This window comes from Grammomys surdaster, unplaced genomic scaffold (assembly GCF_004785775.1).
Source record: "Grammomys surdaster isolate TR1022 unplaced genomic scaffold, NIH_TR_1.0 165, whole genome shotgun sequence".
In the NCBI taxonomy this organism is placed as follows: domain Eukaryota; kingdom Metazoa; phylum Chordata; class Mammalia; order Rodentia; family Muridae; genus Grammomys; species Grammomys surdaster.
In genome coordinates this window covers 16612316-16638254 of record NW_021604613.1, presented here as the reverse complement: position 1 = coordinate 16638254, position 25939 = coordinate 16612316, and the positions used below count along the sequence as shown (strand labels likewise).

Genomic DNA, 25939 nt, shown 5'->3' with positions numbered 1-25939 from the left:
AAAAAAAAAAAAAGGAAAGGTAGATATTTAATTTATAAGTCTGAAATAATCAACTTTTCTCTGAAAGATTTTATAAAGAAATTTGTGTATCCTATCTCTACTGTTATTTTTCTAGAAAATTATATTGCTTCTATTTTAAAATTTGTATTTATTTATTTGTGTGTGTGTGGGGGGTGGTATTTTGCCTGAAGGTACTTACGTATGTCAGTGCACCATGTGGGCTTTTTGCCTGAGAAGTCCAGAAGAGGGTGTCAGATCCCCTGGAACTGGAGTTCCAGATGGTTTGAGCAGCCATACCGGTGCTGGGACTGAACCCTGGGTCCTTTGACGAGCAGCAAATGCTCTTCTGGCTCCTATTGCTGCTAATTTGAAAGCATTGAAAATTTTAGTTTAGATAGACTTAAACAATCTGAAGTCTTAGCACCTAAATGTATTAGTTCAAGCAAACACTTCAAATTCATCCTTCCCTAAGATCTTCTAGGCTCAGCTCTCAGTGTCTGCAACAGGATTTTAGATGCCGGAAACCATGGCCATCTGCATCTGAAAACAGCTTCTTTCCACACCTGGTAACTTGTGAGGCAGTAGGTGAGATTGGGTGGGGGCTGCACTGGATGGAATCCAGGGTAGATATAGCTCAGTTCTCAAAGCGCAGCAGCTTCCCCCTGCATCAGCTCTGGTCTATCCCAGAGGCCTCTGTGTAAAGGCTGACTTTAGACAATGTTCCTGTCCATTTTGAGATTCAGGAGAAACTTAAGTTAAAATGTTAGGCCTCCTGCTTTTCCTTTCCTGATTCAAGGTGACAGACTGCTCGGTTCTAATTGTTTTGCATATATGTGATATTTATTTATTCATTCATTTATTTATCTAGTTAGATAGTTATGAGAAAGGGTCTATTTTGGAGACAGGGTCCTACAGCCTGGAACTCCTTCAGTTGGGCTAGCCTTTGATTTACAGTGGTCTTCCCACTTGTGCCTTCTGAGTGCTGGCCTTATGGATGGTTACTACAATTCTCAGCTGGGATTTTTACTCTTAAAACTAATTCTTAGCCAGGGATGGGAGTGGATGCCTGTAATCAGGGGCTAGAGAAGTTGAGACCAGAAGATCTCAAATTCAAGGCCAGCCTGGCTATATAACAGAATGACCGTGCTTCCCCCTCCCCCTCCCCCTCCCCCAATCCCGCTCAGGAAAACCTACAACTCTTTTGGTGAACTCTTGCTGTCATGTGATTAGACATGGTTGGACAGGGCTTTGGGTTGGCTCTGATCCCCTTTCCTCTTAATCTTTGGTTTCTTTATCTGGGAATGAAAATAAAAATTCTTTGCTATAGGATTAGTGTTTTTTCTATCCCACCTACATTCTGTAGTAATACCGTCTAAGTAACCCCTTGTTTGTTTGTTATTTTTCTTACTAAAATACATACGCATAGTGTATTTGGAGAACTGACCTATCCATCCCACCCAGGATGATAACATTTTAGTGCCTTTCTATTTTTGTCCGAGCGTGTGCGTACAGCACAAGCACAAGCTTAGAAACTGAAGGAAAGTAGGAGTCGTGCGCTTTCAGATGGTTAAAGTTTGGGCTTTACAATTAAAGTGGTCTTTCATCTCAGTGATTGGACACCTTATACTTAATCTTTTAAAACTGTTACTGTATTTTGTGTGCGTGTGTGTCTGTGTATACCACAGCATGTATGTGGTGGTCAGAGGACAACTGGCGGGAGTCAAGTTTCTGATTCCACCAAATGGGTCCCAGGAATTGAACTCAGGTTGTCAGGATCGACAGAAAGCACCTTTATCCACTGAACCATCTTGACAGCCCCTAAAACTAACCTTGCCATTTGAAATAAAAATAAATCTTGAAAGATTTTTTTGCTCACTGTGGTGGCACATGCCTTTAGTCCCAGCACTCAGGAAGCAGGGGCAGGAGGATCTTGGTGAATTTGAAGCCAGCCTGGTTTACTACATAGTGAGTTCTAGAAGGTAATAGGGAGACCTTATCTAAAATAGTAATACTAATACTTATAGTTTATGTATATGGCTAATTTTATTTATTTATTTATTTATTTATTTATTTATTTATTTATTTATTTTGGTTTTTCGAGACAGGGTTTCTCTGTGTAGCCCTGGCTGTCCTGGAACTCACTCTGTAGACCAGGCTGGCCTCGAACTCAGAAATCCGCCTGCCTCTGCCTCCCAAGTGCTGGGATTAAAGGTGTCCGCCACCACCGCCCAGCTATGGCTAATTTATAATAAGTTATTATTTCATTATTTTAGGAGGCAGGCTGGAGAGATGGCTCAGCAGTTAAGGGCATTTGTTGCTCCTCTAGGAAACTAAACTTTGGTTCCCAGCACTCACAGTGGTGGCTTATCAGCTGCTGAGACTTTAGCTCCAGACGATCTGAAGCCCTCTGTGGACTGGAGTACCAGCACTCACACAGTCACACACCCACACATGGATCCAGCCTTGTTCACACAACACAAATAACGAAGTCAGGCGCTGGACAGGTAGGTCCGAGTGGGAGCTCCTCTCCCAGAAGACCTGTTCTGTTCCCAGTGCCTGCCTTCCCAGCTCACGACTGCAACTTTAGATCCTGGGGATCAGACACTACCCTCGAGTGTACAAACCGATACGCAGACCCACACATACTCTCATGATTTGAAATAAAAAGCTATTGATTTTATTAATCTGAGCTTCAAGTTAAGACCAGTAACTCAAGTCTGTTGTCTCAGAACTTGGGGGGCTGTGGCCGAAGTGTGGAGAGTTCAGTGCCAGCCTGAGCTGCAGGGTGAGTTCAGGCCAGCCTGGGCCAGGGTGAGACTTGTCTGTCTGTCCGACCTGTCCTGTAGCACGGCTGTGGAAATGAGGCTCTGCACGTTCAGAATGGCGAGTTTGCTTAGCCCCTTTAATTTTCTCTTTCCTTTTTTGGTGGCACCAAGTTTTGAACCCAGACCCTTTGAGTGCTTTGAACTTGACATCTGCGCCTGTGCCCTTTAAGAATAGAGTTACTTTTGTGGCTTTGAAGGCCTGGGTAGCTTGTGGCCATGGTAAGCTGACTCTGGAGTGGCCTGAGGAAGGTGACAGGAGTCATTGAAGCAGGTGTTTATTCCTCTAGCAGATCAGCTGACTTTACCAGTTCCTAGCCTGACAATAATAATAATAATAATAATAATAATAATAATAAAAATCCAAGAAAATATTTTACTTGTTTTGGTTTAAAAGGAGCGTCTCTAGCAGTAAATATGACATGAACCTCTGAACCTGCAGAGTGGAGATTTTAGGCTTGTAATGTTACTTATGGGTCACATTTTGGTTATTGAAACCAGGACTTCTAGCTGTATCTCTAGGTAGCTCCCTCTAACCCTTCCCCTCCCCCGTCTCCACCCTAGTCTGGTGGAGAAGAAAACTGAGTATATTTACAACCTGGAATGATAAGGAGTGGGTTAACCTGGAGTTTTTTTCTACTCTGCCTGGGAAGGCCTTTCTACAAGGGCTTTGCCTGGGCCCTTCTGCCCTAAGCAAATGGGAGGAGTTAGGTATTTCAGGAGGTGGGACCTGCAACTATGAAGAAGTGCCTAGGGACAATAAATAGAGTGTTCTGTGTTGCAAATTGTGGTTCTGTGTGGCCTTGGAGCAGGGGAATGTGGAATCATGCGGAGTGCAGAGTGCAGACTTGTTTCTCTGCTGGTAAGGAAAATGGGTTTCTGTTCATCTTGAAAGTGACCCGGAAGGTCTTTGGCCAAATACATTTACTTAAAATAGAGCGTATTGGAGTTGTAGTTGTATAGAGTAGGTAGAGGCCTGGATGGCCAGTGAGGCATCCCCAGGAGACAGCGAAGAGGGTTGGAACCAAGGTGGCTGAGAGCCAGAGAGCAGGAGGTGCCGGAGGCCCTGTAGAGGGTCAGCTGCCTCAGTGTGGCTGGGTGGGAGGCGTGCTCTGAGGGCAGCAGAAATGGAAGGAAGAGCTAGATCTGATGTAGTGAATCTCAGAAAATGAAAATGGATTTGTGTACATGATGGTCTGTACATTGGTTTGGAATCTGGAGTCAGATACAAATGAAAAGTGAGAATAACTCCCTAGAAATATCTTGTGTGACTTAGACTTCTACGTGTATAACTTAGCGATTTTATAGATGAAACAGATCATGGAATAACTTGGTCTTGAATGTTTATTTAGAAATTTCAACTAGCTGCTGACCTGAAAATATTAAATTTTGTGAGAAATTTAACATTCTGAAAACTTAGAAGGTCTTGAAGGGAGGGTTAAATTTCAATTTTTAATTTCTTTGTGTGTTTGTGTGTGTTGAGAGAGGGTTCATGCGTCTGGGTGGTCTTGAACTTGTAGCCAGCTTCCCGCCCAGCTTCTGATTTTTTTGTTTTTTTTTTTTTTTTCTTTTCTTTTTTTGAGACAGTATCTTACACTAGTTCAAGCTGGCCTAAGTGAAGTCACAGACTCAAATTCACAACAATCCTCCTGCCTCAACCTCCCTAGTATTGAAAGTACAGGAATGATGAGCTACCACACCTGTGAGGTCTTTTTTTTTTTTTTTTTTTAAATTCAGTAACTTGCTGAAACTTGTTTGAGTTGGAGCCTTTAGAAGAGCTACGTTTGCTGAAGTCTGCCTGTGGTCCACTCCTGCCCCACCTTAGGTCTTTCATCATGTGCCGCTCGCCGTAAAGTGAAGTTAAAGGAAGCTTGGCGGCTTTGCAGCTGAGGGTGGAGGCAGGGGATGGGAGGCCAGGACAGGAGAAAGTGGTCCAGGGTGTCAGTCGCTCTGGAGGACTCGTGTAGGAGAAAGGAAAAGTGGATGGATTCAGGAACTGAAGAGCCTCTGGCTTCCCATTCTTAGAACAAAAGAATCTGAGTTTAGCCACAACTTAATTTTTCTCCTTAGTGGTCTTGCAGTGTAGGATCTCTGCAACAGTTGTGACATGGGCAGGGATTCAGGAAGCATTTGTTGTAAAGAATTATTAACTGGAGCTGATGACTGTTCTTTTTTTTTTCTTTCTTTTTTGATTTTTCGAGACAGGGTTTCTCTGTGTAGCCCCGGCTGTCCTGGAACTCACTCTGTAGACCAGGCTGGCCTCAAACTCAGAAATCCACCTGCCTCTGCCTCCCAAGTGCTGGGATTAAAGGTGTGCGCCACCACCGCCCGGCCGCTGATGACTGTTCTAACCAAATCAGTCCTGTGTGTGTGTGCCCGTGTGCACATGCTCGCATGCATGGAAATTACTAGAGAATCTAGCCTGGGCTGTGTGTGCTAGTGAAGAAGTGATGCCCCGGCACCAAACATTTTTCCAATAGTTTTTTTTTTTTGGTCTTTTTTTTTTTTTGCTTTTTGAGACAGGGACTCACTATGTAGCCCTGGCTGTCCTGGAACTTACTATGTAGACCAGGCTGGCCTACACAGAAGTGCACCTGCTTCTGCTTCTCAAGTACTGGGGTTAAAGGCATGTGTCACTAAGCCTGGCTTCTGCAGGTGTTTTCTTTCAGAAGAAAATCAATACCTAAGTGCTCTTTACAAAGCTAGAAACATTTTTCAGATGTAGATTTTAAATGTGGAACACAGGAGAAACTTCTCAGTGCATTCTGTAACTCCAGCCCCAAGGAGGTAGGAGGGCCAGAGTTAGGGAGAATTACACTGTACCATTAGGAAACCGCTAGCAGCTGGGAGAGGGCATTTTAGCCCTGTAGATTGGAGATGAAAATGATAATACTAATAAAGTACTACTTACTGCTTCTAATAGTAGCTAATGTTAAGTGATTGCTATGTGCTGGGTACCATGCTAAACACGTGTTCTTGAACTACCTAATTTAATTCTGCTAAGCAACTCAATGAGGTACATACAGTTATCTTCCCTTTACAGATGAGAAAATTGACCAGATTGAGCCCCATCCCCGATTCCTCCCAGAGGCAATGAGTGATCTCTCCGCTGCATAAACTACCCGTAACACTTTCAAATAAATCAGGTAAGGGCATTTAATTAATTTAAATTCATATTGTGAATTTATTTGTACACCAGTCTTTTGAGGAGTCTTGGGCACATAACAGGTATTTGATAAGCATTTATTTTCATTGTTTTGGCATGCGTTTGATCATGACTTCATATTTTTGGAATGGGCAGGTTACTCTTTTAGTCTTAGCTGTTGATATATTTTCATCTTTAGTCAAATTTTATTACATTTTACATTAATGTAAGAGTGTTTCAGTTTAAGAATTAGTATAGTCTATTTAGCTACTTCATTTTTTTTCTAGATTAAATTACACTCAAATTCACTTTAAAAAGACCAGGTAAAAGACAATCTTATAGCTTAAAGTCTGTAAGTAGGAGACTGTAATTTTAGCAGTGGTCACTCTTGGATAATATTGTGGCCATCTGCATAGAATTTCTTAGAAAACACACATCCCAAGGGTTTACATTCATTCTAAGGTAAGAGAATAGCTGTGTGTTGTTAGGTCAGGGCTTTAAAGGTGGTAGAATACAAAATTACAGTGGCAGTTAGAAATGCTGTGGCTGTGCTGTCCTGTGAACAGTAGTGACAGGGAGAGGGAGAGGCTCCACACAGAGGGGACACAGTGGTCCGAAGACAATAGTGCTCAGATCTTGTCACATTGTTTTGTGGTGCTTTCCCTAAAAGGTTGCCCTCCTCCTCGTGGCCAGTGCCTGCTTTCCTCTGTGTTGCCAAGAAAGAAACTCTTAACAGTGAGTTACTTTACAATTAATTTTAGAATATAGCTTCAAGAAAGACTTTTATGTTGTTTTGAGATGGTCTTACATATGGCCCTGGCTGACCAGGAACTCAGGAGTGTCAACTTAGAACTTGATACCCTCCTGCCTCAGCCTTCTGTGTGCTGGGATCAAAAGTGTGTGCTACCATGTCTGCCCCTGTCCCCAGCGTTTTTAGGAAGTGTTTTTTTTTGTCTTGTATTAAACAGTAGAGCTTAGTTTTAGCTTTTTGCCATCAAGAATTAGAAAATCTAATAGCATTTATCCCCCAACCCCCAACCCCTCTTGTGATGCTGGAACCCCTCTTGTGATGTTGAACTCAGAGCTCTGAATAACTCAAGCAAACCAATGTCAAAAAGTTTGAAGCTTCCAGTTTACACAGCTTTCTCTTTGTATTTGACAGTGGCTGTACGAAATCATGCAGACTTTGAAGTACCAGTTTAGTGTTTTTAAGAATTATTTAAGGCCCAGGAGTATAGGTCAACATTACTATCTTGGCCTAGCATAGATGAGGTCCTGGACTCAAACCTCAGATACAAAGAGGGACTATTTAATAATTGTAGTACATGTTACACACGTTGAGTAAACAACATGGAATTAAGAGTTACTGTTTGTGGACTGAAGAGATGGCTCAGCAGGTAAAGGTATTTGCTGCCAAGCCTGAAGACCTGAGTAGTTTGACCCCTGGGATCCACATGTTGGAAGGAGAGATTAGAATCCTGAACATTGTCCTCTAACTCTAAAATGCATGCTGTGGCACACACACTCACCTCCCCCAAAATGTGGTGAAAAATTAAAATTATTATTTGTTTAGATTCTATTTAGATTAAGTTTCTAGTAAGAGTCTATATTGGGGCTGGGAAGATGACCTAGGAAGTACAAACCTGACCTGAGCTCAGGTTCCTGGAACCCATATTAAATACAGACATGGCATGTATCTGTAACCCAAGTTCTCTAAGGTGAGATGGAAGGTGAAGACGGGACTCTCCTGGCAGCTTGCTGGTCAGCTGGCCTAGAGCATGAAGTGCCCTTGAGTGTGAGGACTGATGCCAGACCTGTCCTCTGATCTCCATACTCATGCTGTGACGCATGTGCTACAGCATCCTCACACACAAATATATACACATATGTACACAGAGCTACAGAAATAGTTTATAGAGCCGGGCTGTGGTGGCGCACGCCTTTAATCCAAGCACGTGGGAGGCAGAGACAGGCGGATTTCTGAGTTCGAGGCTGGCCTGGTCTACAGAGTGAGTTCCAGGACAGCCAGGGCTACACAGAGAAACCCTGTCTCAAAAACAAACAAACAAACAAACAACAAAACAAAACAAAAGAAACAGTTTATAGAAATCTGTGTACTCAGTATGTACTAATTAATTAGGATCTGATAATGCTCAGGAAATGGTTGGCCCTGTGGAGCTTTTTATTTCCTAGGAAGGAAGATGGCAGGATGGCTGGTCTACAAACAGAATGTGATGAGAGCCTAAGTTAACCACGCCAGAGTACCTCAGAGGAGCAGAGATAGGCTCAGCTGTAGGCAGCGTGTGAGGTGACTACTGAGGGTTTTGTTTTTTTGTGTTTGAGACAGTCTCACTATGTAGTCCTCGCTGGCCTAGAAGTCCTAATGTAGACCAGGCTGGCCTTGAACTCACAGAACTTCTTTTGCCTTCGCCTCCTGAGTACTGACAATAAAGGCATGTGACACCATGTCTGGTGCCTGAATTGTATTTTTAAAGATGGGCTAGTGGGACTGCAGAGATGGCTCAGCAGGTAGGAGCGTGTAGTCATGTTCTTGCAGAGGAGCAAGTGTGGTTTCAGTATGATGTCGGGTGGTTCACACCTGCCTATATTCCAGCTACACCAGCTCTGTTGCCTTTGTCTCCAAGACACTGGTACTCACATGCGAAACATAATTGTAAAAAAGTTGGATGAGGGCTGACCAGAGGAAAGGGCACCACATAGAAGTGATTGGAGAGGCCTGGCCTATTGTTCTGGGCAGATGAAGCTGTTTCTTCTGGGTCTTGGTGAGAGCACAGGGGCCCTAGGTGTCAGAGTTGTAACAGCCCACCCCAAGTATCTAGTTCTTTTTACCATGTCTCATGTGTGGGTTATAATCCTCTGAAGGAAGAAGGCATGCCTCTTACTGTTACAGCTACCATAGCTACTAGAGAAGTGGTCTTTTCATGAGGGCTTAGTAAGTCAGTTCTTGCCATTGAGTCTAAAAGCATAAGAATTCTTTAATAACATGTTGATTATTTAAAATTAGAAAATAGGGTCTAAAGCCTGGCCAGATAGCTAAGAGGGAGAAGGCACTTGCTGCTAAGCCTCATAAACTGAGTTTAATTCCCAGAACCCACATAGAGGGTGGAAGAAGAGAACTGACTTACAAGGAACCCTCTGACACATGAAACTTTTTAGTATTCACATTCATAAACACACACACACATACACACACAGAGTGAGAGACACAGAGAGACACACAGAAACATACACAAAGAGACACAGATAGACAGAGACACACACATACATACATACATACACACACACACACATACACACAGAGGGTGTGTGTGATGCCACACACTGAGGCACTTGGGAAGTAGACATAGGAGGATCAGAAGTTCAAGATCATCCTTGGTTACACACAGACTTCCAGGCCAGATTGGGCTGTGATCTTCTCTTAAGAAGTAAAGGAAAACAAAAGAAGATAACATTAAAAAATAGATATTTATTTAAAAGTAATTGTGTTGTAAACAAATTACATGATAAATATTTTATTTTTTGATTGTTATGGGATATTAAAATTTTTTTCTTTTTTTTTTTTTTTTCTTTTCGAGACAGGGTTTTTCTGTGTAGTCCTAGCTATCCTGGAACTCACTCTGTAGACCAGGCTAGCCTTGAACTCTCGAACTCAGAAATCCACCTGCCTCTGCCTCCCAAGTGCTGGGATTAAAGGTGTGCGCCACCACCACCCGGCCTAAAATATTTTTTTTTAAGTATACTTGTTTGTGTGTGTGGTCCTGGGGATTGAGTGAAGTCAGGCTTGGCAGCAGCAAGTACTTTAATCTGCTGAGCCAACTCACTGTTCCTATTAAAGTATATTTTACTACACAGAGTATTTTTTTAAGTGGGACCTTACTACATAGCCCTGACTGGCTTGGAACTTGCTGTGTATACTAGAATGATCTCAAACTCCTAGAGATTTACTTGCCTCTGTCTCCCAAGTTCCAGGATTAAAAGCATGAGCCCCCGCACCCAGCCTTCCACCCAGCCTTTCATACAGGATTTTTGTTGATGTTGTTTTGTTTGTTTGTTTGTTTGTTTTGAGATAGGGCTCATCTTGTATCCCCAACTGGCCTGGAACTTGCTATGTACATCAGGTAGTACTCAAACTCATACAGGTTGTCTACTTCTGGGTTAAGCATGTGCCTATACAGAATTTTCTAAAGTTTTTTTCTGGTTATCCATGGTTGTACACTTAAATCTATGTTTTCCTCCTTTAAAGCAACCAAAGAAACCAAAAAGAAACTCAATGTATACTGAGTGCACAGCATCGCAGCCAACAGTGTGAGTGAGCGAGTGGTCTAAGTGTATGATCTTGAGAGAATGTCAGAGTGACCACCTCCTTCGGCATAGTAAGGGGAATGGCTCTCCAGCAAGGAGCTGGTACAGCCTGAGGACAGAACCTGCAGACCCCATGCTTGGAATGACAGTCTGGTCTGTGTGATGGGCTTTCAGGCTGGCCGAGAAAGTGGAGCTTAGTTTAAGGTCTTTCATTTTGTAAGACATTCAGAATGGAGGAGAAATTGGTAGCAAGGAGCTGATGGTTCATTATTCTTGTCAACTGAAGAAAAATAAAGTCCAAGTTTCCTTTCCCCTGACTCTGTCATGTGGGTGCTTGTGGGAACTAGCTAGCTAGCCTCAAGGGAAGTGTTTGTGATGAACACTTCCAGAGCAACATCTCACCTCCACCTCCTACCACAGAGAGCTGCTGGATGACAATTTTCACCTTTCTGCTGTTTCTGGAAGTGTTCATCACAAATACTTCCCTTGAGGCTAACTAGCTAGTTCCCACAAGCACCCACATGACAGAGTAGTGTCTTCACACTCATGCAATCCTCCTGCCTCAGCCTCCCAAGTGCTAGGATTGCATGAGTGTGAAATCAAACAGTTTCAGGTCCGCCCAGATGGAGGATGATAGATGGGGACCTGAAGTAGAAACTTGAAGATTCTTTAGAAAGTCAATTGCATTGAATGCTGTTTTGCTGGGGTAAACATGTGAAAGAACATTTTGCTGAAGCAGACACAGGTAAAAAGATGTTCTGTTAAAGCAAACATGTAAAAGGACATGTAATGAAGATTCTTTGCTAACAACACACTTATTGGTTCACCTTATATTGAGCCGCATTTGTCAGGACTCCATAGAGAAAAAAACCAAAAAACTTCTGATGGTGTGCTGGCAACTTCTTGTCACTTCTGAGGACTTGGGCTGATTGACCAAGTGATGTCAGCTAAGACAGACACACATGCTGAGACAAGACACATGGTGAGGTGAGATATGATCTGTAAAGAACTCGTGATGTTTGGTGAGAATATAAATAGAACTCAGTGGACAGTGAAGGAGGCTGAGCTTGGCTTGCTTACATAACTATACAATGCTTGTTAGTCTCATGTCTTCACTGATCTTCACTTTGCTGAGAGGCACAGCTGAGAACGTCTCTTGACATCCTTCCTGGTCCCTCCTGCTGACTTGTGTGAAGCTGAGGCCTGTGACTCTGCTAGGTAGTGCTACCGCTGCTGATTCATTTTTGTTACCCAAGTCTACTGAACTGGACTGCTGGTTAATTCTGGACTGCTGGTTAATTTGTGAAGTATTTGCAAGTAGCTGCTGTTACTGACCTGTAAACTAAACTGCCTTTTTCTGGACAACACAGATGGGAGTTGCTCCAAACAACCATTTCTAAACAAGCCCACTTCCCCCATATCCTTTCTTTCCCACTACCTCTGGTGGTGGTGGACTAGAAGGGAGATTAAAGCGTTTAAGAACTATCATTAAAAATAAGCTTTAAAAAAAATTGAAGTTACAGGGACCCTAGAAACCTAGCTGATTAATAAGTGAAGGTGTCAGCAGAATAAACAAGGTAGAAAAACTTCAAAAAAGAAAAGAAAACAAACAGATTTTTTGAAGACTGGAGAGATGGCTCAGTAGCTCAGAGCACTAGTTGCTCTTTCAGAGGACCCTGGTTCAGTTCTCCAGCACCCACACAGTGCTTCACAGTCACGGTCAGCTGTCACTTAAGTGTCATCAGGTCTGACACCTTCTTCTGACCTCCATGGGCGTGCGTATGCTGCACAAACATAGATGCCGGTAAAAATATCCATATACATAAAATAAATAACTCTAAAAGAAAAAATTGTTTTTTCTTGAGACAGGGACAGTCTTGTTCACTTTGTAGCACAGACTGGTGTTGGCTTTGGCAATCCTGCTTTCCCTGGTGCTGGAAATACAGGTCTGCACTACCACACCTGTTTAAAAAGGTTTTCAAAAGGAAGTGGGGTGTGGTGGCTCAGGCCTATTTATTTTTTCTTTGTGCTATGTGCATGTAGGTGTACACAGTCCTGTCTACACATTCACGTGAGTGAATGCAGGTGCATGCTCCGGGTGTGTATATCACCACAGGATGACTCTCGTGTAGGCCTTCACCTTCTGCCTAATTTGAGATAGAGTTTCTTCTTTCTTTGTTTTTTGTTTGTTTGCTTGTTTGCTTTTTTCTTTCCTTCTGCCCTTGCCAGGATAGCTGACTTGAGAGCTTCAAGGAACCCCCCTGTCTCTGCCTCCCATCTCCTGGTTAGGAGTGCTGCGATTACAGATGTGTGCTACTTCATGTGGATTTTCGTGAATTCTGGGGATTCAAACTCAGGTCTTCAGATTTGTGTTGTAGGTGCTTTACCCACTGAACCATCATCTTGGCCATGTAAATAACTTTTAAAAAACTTATATGTAAGATACTTTTTAAAAATTAAAATAAAAATTACATTTACGGTGTATGTATGTGCACACATTTATGCCACCAGACAAATGTGGATGGCGAGCAGGACTTGCCAAAGCCTGCTCTTTCCCTCTGCGGTGTGAGTTCTCGGGACGGAGCTCAGGGGCGTAGGCTTGCCGCCTAGTGTCTGAGCCGTCTCAGTACCTCAAGGGTAACTTTTTAAGAAAATGGTAGATCTTCAATTAGACTCGAATTAATTTGAGAGATTTGGTGATGGATGAATGACACAGAATGTGAGCATTCAAGTCATTTGTAGATTTGTTTTCACGTATTCCTGTCTTAAGTACCCAGACCTTTAGGGCAAGTAGAATTTGTCTGTCTGTCTGTCTGTCTGTCTGTCTGTCTGTCTGTCTGTTTGTTTTGAGACAGTATCTCTTGTATGCTAGGCTAGTCTGTAACTGACCATATAGTTGAGGATGCTTTTGAACTTCATATCCTTCTACCTCTGCCTCATGAGTGCTAGGAATACAGGTGTACACTAGCAGCACATCCAGTTTGTGCAGTTCTGGGGGTAGAACCCAGGGGTTTGTGCTATAGGCAAGACCTCTACCTCTGCAGCCCAGCCCCTAAAGTTGATTCACTCCGCCCCCTCCCAAACTTTGCAAGGGATTGACTCCATAGCCTTCTTCCAAGGCAACAATTCTCATTCAACCCTGGAGCCTGCTTCCTTCCTTCCTTCCTTCCTTCCTTCCTTCCTTCCTTCCTTCCTTTCTTTCTTTCTTTCTCCCTTTCTCCTTCTCTCCTTCCCTTCTTCCTTTCTTCCTTTCTTCCTGTCAGCGGGGCTCTGGATTTCTGAGGCCTGGAGGATGCTGCGGCCCCAGCTTCCTAGCGATGTGGCCAGGCTACAGCTCTGTGGAGCCTTTGAGCTTCTTGGGCTGCATCCTCATTCTAGAGGCAACAAAACTCACTTTAGTTCAGTTTGTCTTTCTTTCTCCCTAATAAGGTGAAAGAGAAAGCTCTTACTTTTGCTCTGCATTTGTGCATGGCTAGGTCTGTAGGCCATGTGTTTTATTAACTACACTAACAGTTTGGTATTTGCTTTGTCTTTGTGAAGTCTGAGACCCTGACTCTGCAAAATAGGTTCATTTTATTGTTACAGACTGTACAGTGCTTTATAATCTGCATTTTATCTTCCTATGTAGTGAATGTTCTTTCTCCAGGAACGTATAGCATCTCCTGTTCTTACTGGCAGATGAAAAGACAGTAGCATGCCATACAGTTAACATTTGTGAATAGCTGTTTCTCCAGAGATTATCATGTGTTAACCATGATCCTGAGCTCAGTCCCTGTATTACCACTGGATCCTTAGAACCTAGTGATGACACTGCTACTGTTATCCCTGTTTTGTGGATGAGAAATCTGAGATTCTGAGAGGTTAAATGTTCAAGATAACAGTAAGTGGCAGATTTTGAACTTGAACATCCATTTATTCTGGTGCAGTCATTTGTGTATTATCCTGTTCATTGCTGTGAGGAATTTCTGTGTAGTCAGTGTCTCCTTCACCCTGTTCTTTCTTCCTTCTTCTAGCTTGGGTTTTTGTAGTGCCGGGAATTAAACTCTAGCCTTGCACGTGCTGAACATCTCCCACCACTGTGCTGTACTGGCAGCAACAGTTTGTTTCTTTTTTCTTTTGAGACAGGATCTCATGGCCCTGAACTGTTGATCCTCCTGTGTCCATCTTCAGAGTGCTGATTTTAGGCCTAGGCCTGAATGTCTCACTATGCTCATTTTTATATAGTGCTGGGATTAAACCCTGGGCTTTGTATGTACTAAGCCAGCACTCTGCCACCTGAGCTACCTCTGCAGCCCCATATTAAAGTGCTCCGAGGTAGGGGGATTTCTCAATGTAATCCTAGCTAGCTGTCCTGGACTCTCTTTGTACCAGGCTGGTCTCAATTCACAGACATCTGACTGCCTCTGCCTCCCAAGTGCTAGGATTAAACTCATGTGATAGCACACCTGGCCTCATATTCATGTTTTTAAAGGAAGAGATAAATCCAAAGTCTAAACTGTCATCAACCATCTGGGTGACTTCCGGAAGAGTTGAGGTTCTGTCACCTCACTGAGACTTGGATGTCATAAATTAGGTTCAGCTTGTTGCTATAGACTGTAGTGTTATATAAGTGCTACATTTGTTCTTTCTGTGTGTCCTGGTGTAGCAGATACTATGTAATTTTTCTTTTCACTTTCTTAGGGAGTGTTGGGTTAGAAGATCCAAACCATGATTAGCGCTTGTATCTGACTGACTAGGAGACTGACCTGACTGATGTGAATGTGGTCAACTAACTCAGACCTGGTCTCAAGGGGCTCAGGTTTGGACGGGATGGCTGTGGCACACAGAACACTAGAAAAGCAGTAGCAGTGCATTACTTTACATGGATGTGTGTGTGTTCTCACAAGAGTGCCATGGTGGGGGCGTGCAGGTCAGAGGGTCACTTTCAGGAGCTGGGTCTCTACTCCCACTATGTGGGTCCTTGGGACTGAACTGAGATTGTCAGGCTTGGTGGCAGACTTTGATCAGAGTCATCTTGCTGGCCCAAAATAAAATCTTTTAAAAACAGAATTTGTTCTATTTTATGTATGTATATGTGTATGTATGTGGATATTTTAATTTAATTTTTCTTATAGTCATGTGGGGTGTGTGTGTGTGTGTGTCTGTGTATCTGTATGTGTATGAGTTCATGTGTAAGGCTGACGTCAGGAGTCTTTCTCAGTTGACCACCTTATCTATTGAAGCAGGGTCTTAGGTACACTGCTAGTCTCAGTAGCCAGTTTGCTTGGGGGAATCCCCTGTGTCTGCCATCCACACATAGGAATTACAGGTGGGTCGTCGCATTTATCTGGTATTTTATGGATTCTAGACAGCTGAACTTTTGTCCTCATGTTTCTATAGCAAGTGCCACTGAGCTAAATGCCCAGCCGCCCGCCCCCTTTTTTTTTAAATACTCATGTAGTCTACACTGGCCTTGAACTCCTGTTCTTCTGGCCTCTACAAGAGCTGAATTTTACAGATGAGTACCATCGTGCCTGACTATAAAGTTTTTATTTATTTTATCACTGTCTATGTATGTGCTGTGTGTGTGGACATGCATGCTACAGTATGTACATGGTGGTCACAACAATGTGTGGAAGGAAGTCAGTTCACTCCCTCCACATTTATGTGGGTTCCACGGATAGAGCTTAGGTAACCAGACTTGTGCTTCGGGTGCTTTGCCCACTGAAGCCATCTCACGCCTGCCCTCTCTTTGTCCTCCTCTTCCTTTATTTTTATTGCTTGTACACACATATATGCTCTTCCTGTGTACTCCTGGGTAATGTGGCCAGAACTCTATAAAGAACAGGCTGGCCTTGAGTTAGAAGTAATCCTCCTGCTTCCGTCTTCGCAAATGCTGGGATTATAGGTGTATGATACCATAACCAACTCTGTTTTGTATTTCATACAAACATTTTTTTTAACAAATTGCTAAATGTTTTGTCAATGTAACAAAAAATGTAGTGCTTTGTTAACTATCTTTGGAAATTTATATTTGTTTGTTTTTTTGTGTATGGGTATTTTGACTGCATGTGTGCCTGTACACCGAATGGGTGCCTAGTGCCCTCAGGCCTTGAGACTGCGGTTATAGATCATTGTGAGCTCTGGGGACTGAACCTGGATTCTCTGGAAAAACAGCCAGTACTCTTAACTGCCAAGCCATCTGTCCAGCTCCTACTCTTTTCCTCCCTCACTCTGAGATTGAGTCTTACTTATCCCAGGCTGGCTCAGACTTACTGTATAGCTGAGGAGGACCTGGAATCCTGGTCCTTCTCCCAGCATCTCACAAGTGAATATAGGTGTAGCCTCTCATGGAATTAACTTGATAGAAGCGACTCTAGCTTTGAGCCACTTAGAGTTAATTACTGAGTGAATATGATTTGGTTCAATTTTGGAAAGTGAAATAACACATTTTATAAAGCCCCCCTTTCCTGTTGGATCTTAGCCTTGGAATATTAGACTCTAAACAGTCTATCATGTTAGGAAGGGTGGAAATATTTTGTGTTCTGGTTGAGCTGGTTTTGTTTATGTCTGTGTTAATGAGGCCTTTGATATTTTGTAGACAATCTGCTTCTTCTTGATTGAGCAGCATTCCAAACTGTGGTACCCCTGGGCTCTCTTCACGTTGCTGTGGTGCAGAAGATTTAAAATCAGGTATGACTGAAAGGCCTTAAGCGCCTCAGTGAAATTCTCTGCTTGAGTCTGCCGTACACTCTCTGATTTGTTTATCATCTGGGTTTCTTTTTTGTGGTGGCCTTTTAGCTGATGTTCACAAGGAATAGAGTCACGTGATGTATGAAGGGAAACATATACACTTCTCTGAGGTTGACAATAAGCCCTTGTGCTCATATAGCCCCAAACTGTGCAAGCAGCGGCGACTCAACGGCTACGCTTTCTGTATCAGACACGTTCTGGAAGACAAGACTGCCCCCTTCAAGCAATGTGAATATGTGGCCAAGTATAACAGCCAGCGCTGCACCAACCCCATTCCCAAATCAGAGGATCGCAGGTAAGAACTGTATCAGACTGCTCCTTATGGTTTGCCTTGTCCATTAGCTCCCTTTTTTCTCTCTGATACTGTTTCTTTTCAGTGGGTTAAATTTCAGTGTTAAATTCTGGTGCTGTTCCCAATAACTTTGGAGTACTTCTGGGATTAAGAAAGCAGTTTCTTTTAAACGAATCAGGATATTTTAGGGGGCATTTTAAAGTATGTTTAAGTATTTTCTTCTTTTATTGACTTCATACACTTCTAGACTTTTTTTGTTTATTTTTCGAAACAGGGTTTCTCTATGTAGTCCTGGCTGTCCTTGAACTCAATCTGTGAACCAGGCTGGTCTCAGACTCATGGAGATTCACCTGCTTCTGCCTGTCTTTTAGACATTTAAAAAAATCTTTTTGTTTTCCCCCTGAAAATTGCTGATCACCCTTGCAGTGTTGGTGTGTTTGGTGTGTGGCCACCAAAAGAGCTGCTGGCCTCTGCGGGCTGGCTGCCACAGGATAGGAACTAGCTAAGTGCTACCATCAGCATTAGTTTGGATTTTGGGGGAAAAATGCCTGAATGAAATGTAATAAAAGATGTATTAGTTGGAAAAGAATTTAAAATAATGAAACTACTCATTAGATTTGTTCCATGACACATGTCTAAGTCGTGTTTGGCATTGTTTTCTTATATGGCCTTTTATGGTTAAAAAGAATCCCACATATGTTTATGAAACTGTATTTTCACTTTTAAAAAATAATAATTAGCCGGGCGGTGGTGGCGCACACCTTTAATCCCAGCACTTGGGAGGCAGAGGCAGGTGGATTTCTGAGTTCGAGGCCAGCCTGGTCTACAGAGTGAGTTCCAGGACAGCCAGGTCTAAAAAGAAAAACCCTTTTCTAAAAAACCCAAAAAAAAAAAAAAAAAAAAAAGAATTTAATTATCCTCTTTATATTTTTTCTTGCATTTTCATATTTCATTTAACAAATTATTTTTAGTCAGAGGAAAGCTAATACTTCCTGGTTTATAGGTCACCAAATAATGTCACACAGATTGTCAGGAGCAAAAATACTGCAGAGGCTTGGAAGTCATTTAGTCAGTGAGAGGAGGGAATCTTGTTCTTAAGCTGGCACTGTCCACCACGGCAACCATTTCTCATAGGTGATTACTCACACTAAAAATTGAGCACTCAGTGCCTTAGCTAGCAGAGTGCTCACCAGCTGCAGGTGTGCGTGGCTTCCTTCTGGATGGCGGTGCATTACAGAACCATTCTAGCATCACTGAAAGTTCTGAGAGAGCAGTGCCCTAAACATTCTGCCTCAGGCCTGAGAGACTCTTTGCTCTCTTTTCTTGGCATTCCTCTTCCTGTTCTTCATATGCTAGCTGTAGAGACTGCTGTCTGTCTGCATTCCCTAGCCAAGGAGGATGTACCACCAGTGGCCACATAGAGTATGTGGAAATTTCTTGGCAGATGTGCAGATACTGACCACAGAGCTAAGTCTAGGGTTCAAGAAAGACTTTAGAAAGCAGTTCTGCAGCCTGAGGGAGGAGTGACCAGCTCACCGGTCTTTGATGAGCCAGGCCTGAGCCAGCTCTGGGAATAGGGCAGGGTCTAGGATTGCTGTGGTCTCTGCCCTCACTACACTCTTAAGAACTCCTGGAGCAGGGTGTGTCAAGGACTGCGTCTGAGAAAGAGCAATTATGGGCATCACACCTTCCATTATGGATCTTAGCTGCTTTGTAGCTTAGCAAATGAACCCTTTTCCACCTCAGTGGAAGTCAGACTCAAATCTTTTTCTTCTGCTTGTCCATTCCCATGCTATGGCAATGGAGAACTCCTCAGGGGTGCAAGCCGCAGGAGACTAGGGTAAAGAGTTTGGCTTTGGGATACCTTTCCTGGGGTCATTATTACAGAATAAGGATGAAAATCTGGCCGAGGTGGTGGTGCTGGAGTCACCCTGAAAGGAAGCAAGAGACCTATCTTAAGTTACAGGAATACGGCCGGGCGGTGGTGGTGCACGCCTTTAATCCCAGCACTTGGGAGGCAGAGGCAGGTGGATTTCTGAGTTCGAGGCCAGCCTGGTCTACAGAGTGAGTTCCAGGACAGTCAGGGCTACACAGAGAAACCCTGTCTCTAAAAAAACAAAAGCAAAACCAAAACAAAACAAAAAAACAAAAGTTACAGGAATACTCTGGAGGTTGTTAAAGGCAAGGGCATCAGCCACAACGGGAAGGGGCGTGTCCAGGCTTCACCTTGAGTCAGGCTGGCTCCTTAGGAGAGCGCAACAGTTACTGAATTTAAAGCTGGAAGGGGAATAGACAGCCGGAGACTTTAAAAGCTGCACCACAGCTCTGTCCTTTGTGGCTGCAGGTGCTTAGTGACTGCCCCTCCTGGCTCTGGGATTGCAGCCAGACTCTCCGCCCACCACCCTCGCTAGCTGTGTGTTTACTTTAAGGGCAGACTTTTATCACTAGAATTTGTGAATTTATACTTTGAAAACATTGTGCTCTTTTTCTTTTCTTTACATTGTGCTATTTTTAAATTTATATTTATTTATTTCCTTATTCATTTTTTATTTATTTAGTTTTTTTTGTGACAGTGTTCCTCTGTGTAGTCCTGGCTGTCCTGGAACTCATTCAGGCTGGCCTCAAAATCAGAGATTCTCCTGTCTCTGCCTCCTGAGCACTGGGATTAAAGGCATATGCCACAACCACCTGGCTACATTGTGCTATTTTTTTTTTTTTTTTGTTTTTTTTTTGGTTTTTCGAGACAGGGTTTCTCTGTGTAGCCCTGGCTGTCCTGGAACTCACTCTGTAGACCAGGCTGGCCTCGAACTCAGAAATCCGCCTGTCCCTGCCTCCCAAGTGCTGGGATTAAAGGCGTGCGCCACCACCGCCCGGCACATTGTGCTATTTTTAAGAAATGAGTTGTACTTGGTTATCTTTTACATTCCTAGGAAAAATACTTTCATATATAGTCTCTTCATACTTCTTTTCATTCTCTAGATCAGTGATTTTTTTTTTAAAGATTTATATATTTTGTATACAGTGTTATGCCTGCAAGCCAGAAGAAGGCACCAGATCTCATTACAAATGATTGTGAGCCACAATGTGGTTGCTAGAAATTGAACTCAGAACCTTCGGAAGAGCAGTCAGTGCTCTTAACCTCTGAGCTATATCACCCCGTCCACAGTGGTCATTCTTGAACACAGTTTTAGATGCTATGCTAGGCTAGAAACTTTGAGCTACTTTAACACGCATCTTCCTTCCATGTGTTTGCCCACATCCTATAAGGTAAGCATATGTCAACCTGCATAAACTGGCCAGAAAAGAACAGTGCATTCTTTATGGTGAGTATGTTTCGGTTTCAGTGTGAAATGAATGATTTCTGTAGGTAGAGAGCCTACCAGATGAGCACACAGACAGGGGATTGGGGGTTTTCTTAGACTTTCTGTGAGCACATGTGCCTCTGACTACAATGCCTGAAAGTCAGACACATGCCTAGCAGAGTGAGGAAGAAATGTTAACCTCAGGTGTGCAAGAGACCTGTGCATTGAACACTCAGCGCTTGGCTCTCGGGATGAGGGCTAATCCCTTACCCCTGCCTGCCTATGATGGAATTGCTTTGCAGCAGTGCCTTCACTTCAGGCTTTCACACACAGCACCTCTGGGACCGCCTTTTCTCCTGAGCCACAGGAACTGTGCTCCTAGAGATCTGCAGAGTTTCTGAAGCATCTGTTTCACCTGTCTGACTATTTTTCTTCAAAGAACAAGATAAGAAGAGGGAGGGGTTTGCATTTCTATATTGAGAGAAGTACTAAGTGTACGTTCTATTTCAAAACTATCCCGTGACTGTGTAATTGTAAAAGACTTTTGTTGTTCGTTGTTGAAATATTTAATCCCAACCTGGGGTTTCTATACCACTTTAGACCATTTAGTTCCCAGATACAACACACACACACACAACCTTTGTATTTACAATAAGCCATAAGCAGCACAAGAGCTGGACAGCCGCCTACCTTCCATGCTGGTAGAATCTACTTTCCTATCAATAACCCTGAGTTATTACTTACTGTGTTTCATCGGGGCTGCTCTTAACTCCAATTGGCCAGCCCTCAGGGCCAGGTTTTTCTTTACTCCTTCCTCCTCCTGCCTTCTTCCCCTTGTGGTTCCTCTCCGACCCCAGGCTCCCAAAACCTAACCCCCACCTATGTCTGTTCTGCTCAGCAATTGGCATCTTTCTTACCAATCAGAAATAACTAGGGAGCAGGGTCACTTAGCATTTTACATGCAGACTCTCTCATCTATGGGACATCCATTAAAATGCAAGTAGCATTAGTCCAGTCCACTATAATTGGTAGTGTTATTTGCAAATAAGTTAAATTAGAATTAGAAAAAGGTTACTATTCCTGTTGTTTCAAGAATATGTTTAAATTTCTATATAAATGTTACTAGTTAAATCACAGTTATTTAGAAAAATTAATCATTTGAAAATAAGAATTAAGTCCTAGAACTTACTCTGTAGACTAGGCTGGCCTTGAACTCAGAAATCCACCTGCCTCTGCCTCCCAAGTGCTGGGATTAAAGACATGTGCCACCACTGCCCAGCAAAGCTGCTTTTCTTAAAGAGGGAAAATTCTTCCTAACTGAGCTAGAACATTGCATTTAACATAAATATACAAATATGAATTTGCCACTTTGTCTGGGGAGGGCATGATTAATTGATTAGGCATTTATGAGCTGCCCAGCATCGGTGTTGGGAATCCAAACTCTGGTCCTCATGATTGAGTAGCAAGCATTCTTAACCTCCAAGCCATCTCTCTAGCCCTGACTTCTTACTTAGAATACAAAATTCTGCCTTACTATTCTTTGGTGAGAAACTAATCTTTTCATCAAATGTGAAACTATTTGTTTTGTTGTTTTTTGATGCTGGATACTGAACCCAGACCCTTGTTCTACCAGTGAGCCACCTACCCTCCTAGCCCTTTTTTGAGATAAAACCATTCCTATGTAGCTCAGGCTGGCCTCAGACTTGTTATCCTCCTGGCTTAATATTCTGAGTAGCTGGAATTATGGGTGTGCCACCGTGTGTGACTACTATGTTTTCCTCTTGGATTGTTGTGTTTTGATCCTATGTTTTAAGTAGCCTAGGTTGGGCTTGAACTCTCTGTATAGGAAGGTGACTAAACTCTTCATCCTCTTGCCTCTACCTCCCAAGTACTGGGGTTAAAGACTGGTACACATACCAGTACTACTGCTGCTGCATTTTCCCTCTTCTTCCTCCTTCCTTCTTTTCTTCCTTCCTCCCCCAACTCCACTTTCTCCTCCTTCTTCTCTTCTTAGTTTTAACTACCTGACACCATTTTCCTTACTGCCCTCATCTTAGGACTCTCTTTGGTTTAGGATGAATGTGGGGTCTGGCTTAGAATTGCCAGGTTTGCTCAGTTCTGTAAGAGATACTGCTTGTTTGCTGCAATAATTGATTCTGTCTTCAGATAGCTTTGGGAAACCCTGACAGATGGGTACGTCTCCCGTGAAACTTCATAATGCACATTATTATACATAATGCTTTGAGAACTTTTTCAGCAGAAACAAGCAACAACAAAATCATTATGTAATTTTGGTTAAGCTGTAATTTTCCAAATTGACATAAGCATGGAGTACTATTTTGATGGTGCACTTGTTAGCATGCTGTGGGAACGCTGAAGAATGTGGATTGGAGAATATTCTGTTCCGCAGACCTTGATGGGTTTTCAGAATGGCTAATTGTCGTAACAGGTATTTATTTTCTCAGTATGTGTTGTAGCCTTCCTGGTGTTTAAGTTAAAAAGGTAGCCTGCCTAGTATTGAAGATCAACGAGGGTCATCACGAACTTTGATTTTAGTTCCTATCTCAGTTTGGTCACTTTTCCCTTGGAAAGTAGTTTTGGACAAATTAACTTTTTGCAAATGTAGCGAAGTTATCTGAATGGAGATCATTATTTCAGTACCTACTTCAGCTTAGTGCTGGAGGAGACAGTGCTTGTTCTTACTTCTCTGCCAATGGAGAAGCTCGTTTCACTGATTAACGGAGTGATCGTTACACTCCGAGTAAGTGCGTGTGTGTGTGTGTGTGTGTGTGTGTGTGTGTGTGTGTGTGCATCTCATGGCACAAGTCAAAACTTTGTTATCTCCAGGAACTTATTAGTGTGTGTCTCATGCCAGTTATGTTATAAGATCTTAGTGAATCTTCACTTAAGTGGTATTGGAATATAATGCTTTTTTGCATAAGAGACTTTGAAGTGATTTTCAGACTTGGGATGGATTACTTTGTTTGCTGTGAATAGAGAAGAACAATGCTGTGTGACAGTGGCCAAGTTGCTGTTCGTGCACTCAGCAGTGGACAGACCTGACTTGAGCATAATGACAATCAGTTGTTTTCCTTTTTTTTTTTTTTTTTTTGAGATAGGGTCTTGCTGGGTAGTCCAGGCTAATCTTGAATTATAGTCCTCCTAAGTGTTGGCATTATAGGCTTGTGCTACCGTATTTCCAGCTGTCTGTTACTTTTGTTTGTTTGTTTCTTTATTAGCTTGTTTGTTTGTCTCTGTTTGTTTTCAAGACAGAGTTTTGCTGAATAGCCTTGGTTACTCTGGAACTTGATCTGTAGACCAAGGCTTGCTCTGTTAGCTGTGAACTCAGAGCTCCACCTTCACTCTGCCTCCCAAGTGCTCGGATTAAAATCCTGTCCCACCATTTCCCGGCTGGCTATAATGTTTTTGATGTGGTTTTTTTAAAGGTAGAGTCTACAGGCTAACTTTGAACATCTGATCCTCCTGCTTCTATGTCTCAAGTGCTCGGATTACAGGCCTGTGCCACCACACCTGGCCTTGGCCACTCGGTTTTTAGTATATTTGGAGTCAGATTTTGTAACATGTACTTTTATGCTCTGCTCTATGTGTATGTGAAGAACATCTTCCCATGTTTGTGTGCATTTTTGCAGGTACTGCAACAGCCACTTGCAGGTACTTGGCTTTATCCCGAAAAAAGAGAGGAAGAAAAAGAATGACCCGGTAGATGAGGTGAAGGTCAGGCACCAGATGGATGCCATGGCGTTTAGCCTGACGGTACCTACCCTGGCCTTGAAGATGCCCAATGGACTGGATAGCATGTCCCTCTCTCCACCTGGGGCAAGGGTTCCTCTCCACTACCTGGAAACTGAGTTGGAAGACCCCTTTGCTTTCAATGAGGAAGACGATGACCTAAAGAAAGGGGTGACTGTGAGAAAAAAGTTGCAGAGCAAGTTGGCTCAGAACCGGCAACGCCAGAGAGAGACAGAGATTTTAAAAGTTCGTCAAGAGCACTTTAGCACCCCTCCCACACCTCCACAGCAGCACGCCCACCTGTCACCTCTGTCTACTTCTTTAAAACCTCCAGCACCACCACAGGGTTCAGTCTGCAAGTCACCTCAACCTCAGAACACCAGCCTACCAATGCAGGGAGTGGCCCCCACCACACACTCTATAGCACAAACAAGGCAGGCCTCTCACAAGAGGCCTCTGCCCCTCCTCCCCTCCAGTCGGGCTCCCATCTCAGACGCCCCCAGGACTGACCGAATCCTCATGAAAGCCACCACCTTCTCTCCACACTTCTCTTGTATAAGCCAGCTGCAGAGACTGGTGAAACTGTGTACCCAAAAGCATCAGCTGGACGCGGACCTGTTTCCTCATTTAGGTGAGTTGGCCTCTCTTCCTGTAACTAATTGCTGCCATGAAATGTGTCTGTCACAGATACTGTATATTCCAGCAGCCCACTCACAGTTAACATGTTTTTGGATAGTTGGTTGAGTAGATACAGTTCTCAATTGACCATTTAGAATTTTTGTTATAGCTTTTGAAAATTAAATTCTTGAAATTTTAAGTTGTTTTTAACAGTTTCATATATACACAAATGTATTTTCATTATATTTAATCCCCCATTGCCTTTTCTTGTCTCCCACATCCAGTGAACCCCCTTCTTTCTTACACATCCCTTTTCTACTTTGCATTGTTTATGTTTTTGTTTCGTTGGTGATGCACCAAGTTTAATTAGCTTTACTTCCTGAGCGTGTAGACAGTCGTAGCTTTCATTAATGGTTACAGCAGTATATAAAAAGGATACTCGTGTTTGCTTGCAGCCTCTGTGTTAATTGAAGTTCTGAGTATCTTAGAGAGGGCCTTGATCTGTTGCATAGGCTAGCCGATTCTTAGCTCAGGGGATGCCCCTCCCTCAGCCTCAGTATATTTCATTATTCTGTGTGGGCTATAGACGTTGTTTTATTGCCTCAGTGTGGCAGCATCATGACTATCTGCCCTTGCTTTTTCTTTTATACTTTGTGAATAAGCCAGGCACAGTGCCGTATGACTATTATCCCATCACATGGGAGGCAGAGGCAGGAGGTTGTTCCAAGTTTGAGCCAGCCTATTCTACATAGTGAGTTCCAGGACAGTCAGGGTTTGGTAGTGACACCCAAACTCTAAAAACGTCATTAAGAAATTCTCATGGTAGTTCATGTTCAGGATTAAAAAATAAGAAAATATAAACAAAACTTATTATTTTATTTTTTGATTTAATGTATTATTTCTCTGTGTGTGTCTGTGTGTATTGTAAGTATTAATATGTGTAGAGTTCAGAAGG

General features: G+C 42.9%; 1 protein-coding gene across 4 annotated transcripts in view; it reads left to right on the top strand.

Annotated features, from left to right (window-relative positions):
* The window catches only part of Ino80d (INO80 complex subunit D), a 57165-nt gene that overhangs the window by 3199 nt on the left and 28027 nt on the right, over positions 1–25939 (top strand). For 2 of the 4 annotated variants that reach the window (XM_028765806.1, XM_028765808.1), the window contains exons 2-5: positions 5866–5968; positions 16871–16962; positions 17071–17317; positions 24267–24997. In XM_028765806.1, coding sequence (XP_028621639.1) covers positions 17100–17317; positions 24267–24997 — 949 coding nt within the window. In that variant the 5' untranslated portion in view covers positions 5866–5968; positions 16871–16962; positions 17071–17099. Of the gene's footprint in view, positions 1–5865; positions 5969–11182; positions 11278–16870; positions 16963–17070; positions 17318–24266; positions 24998–25939 lie in introns of those variants that run through there. The other 2 variants (XM_028765809.1, XM_028765810.1) reach the window with 2 other exon arrangements.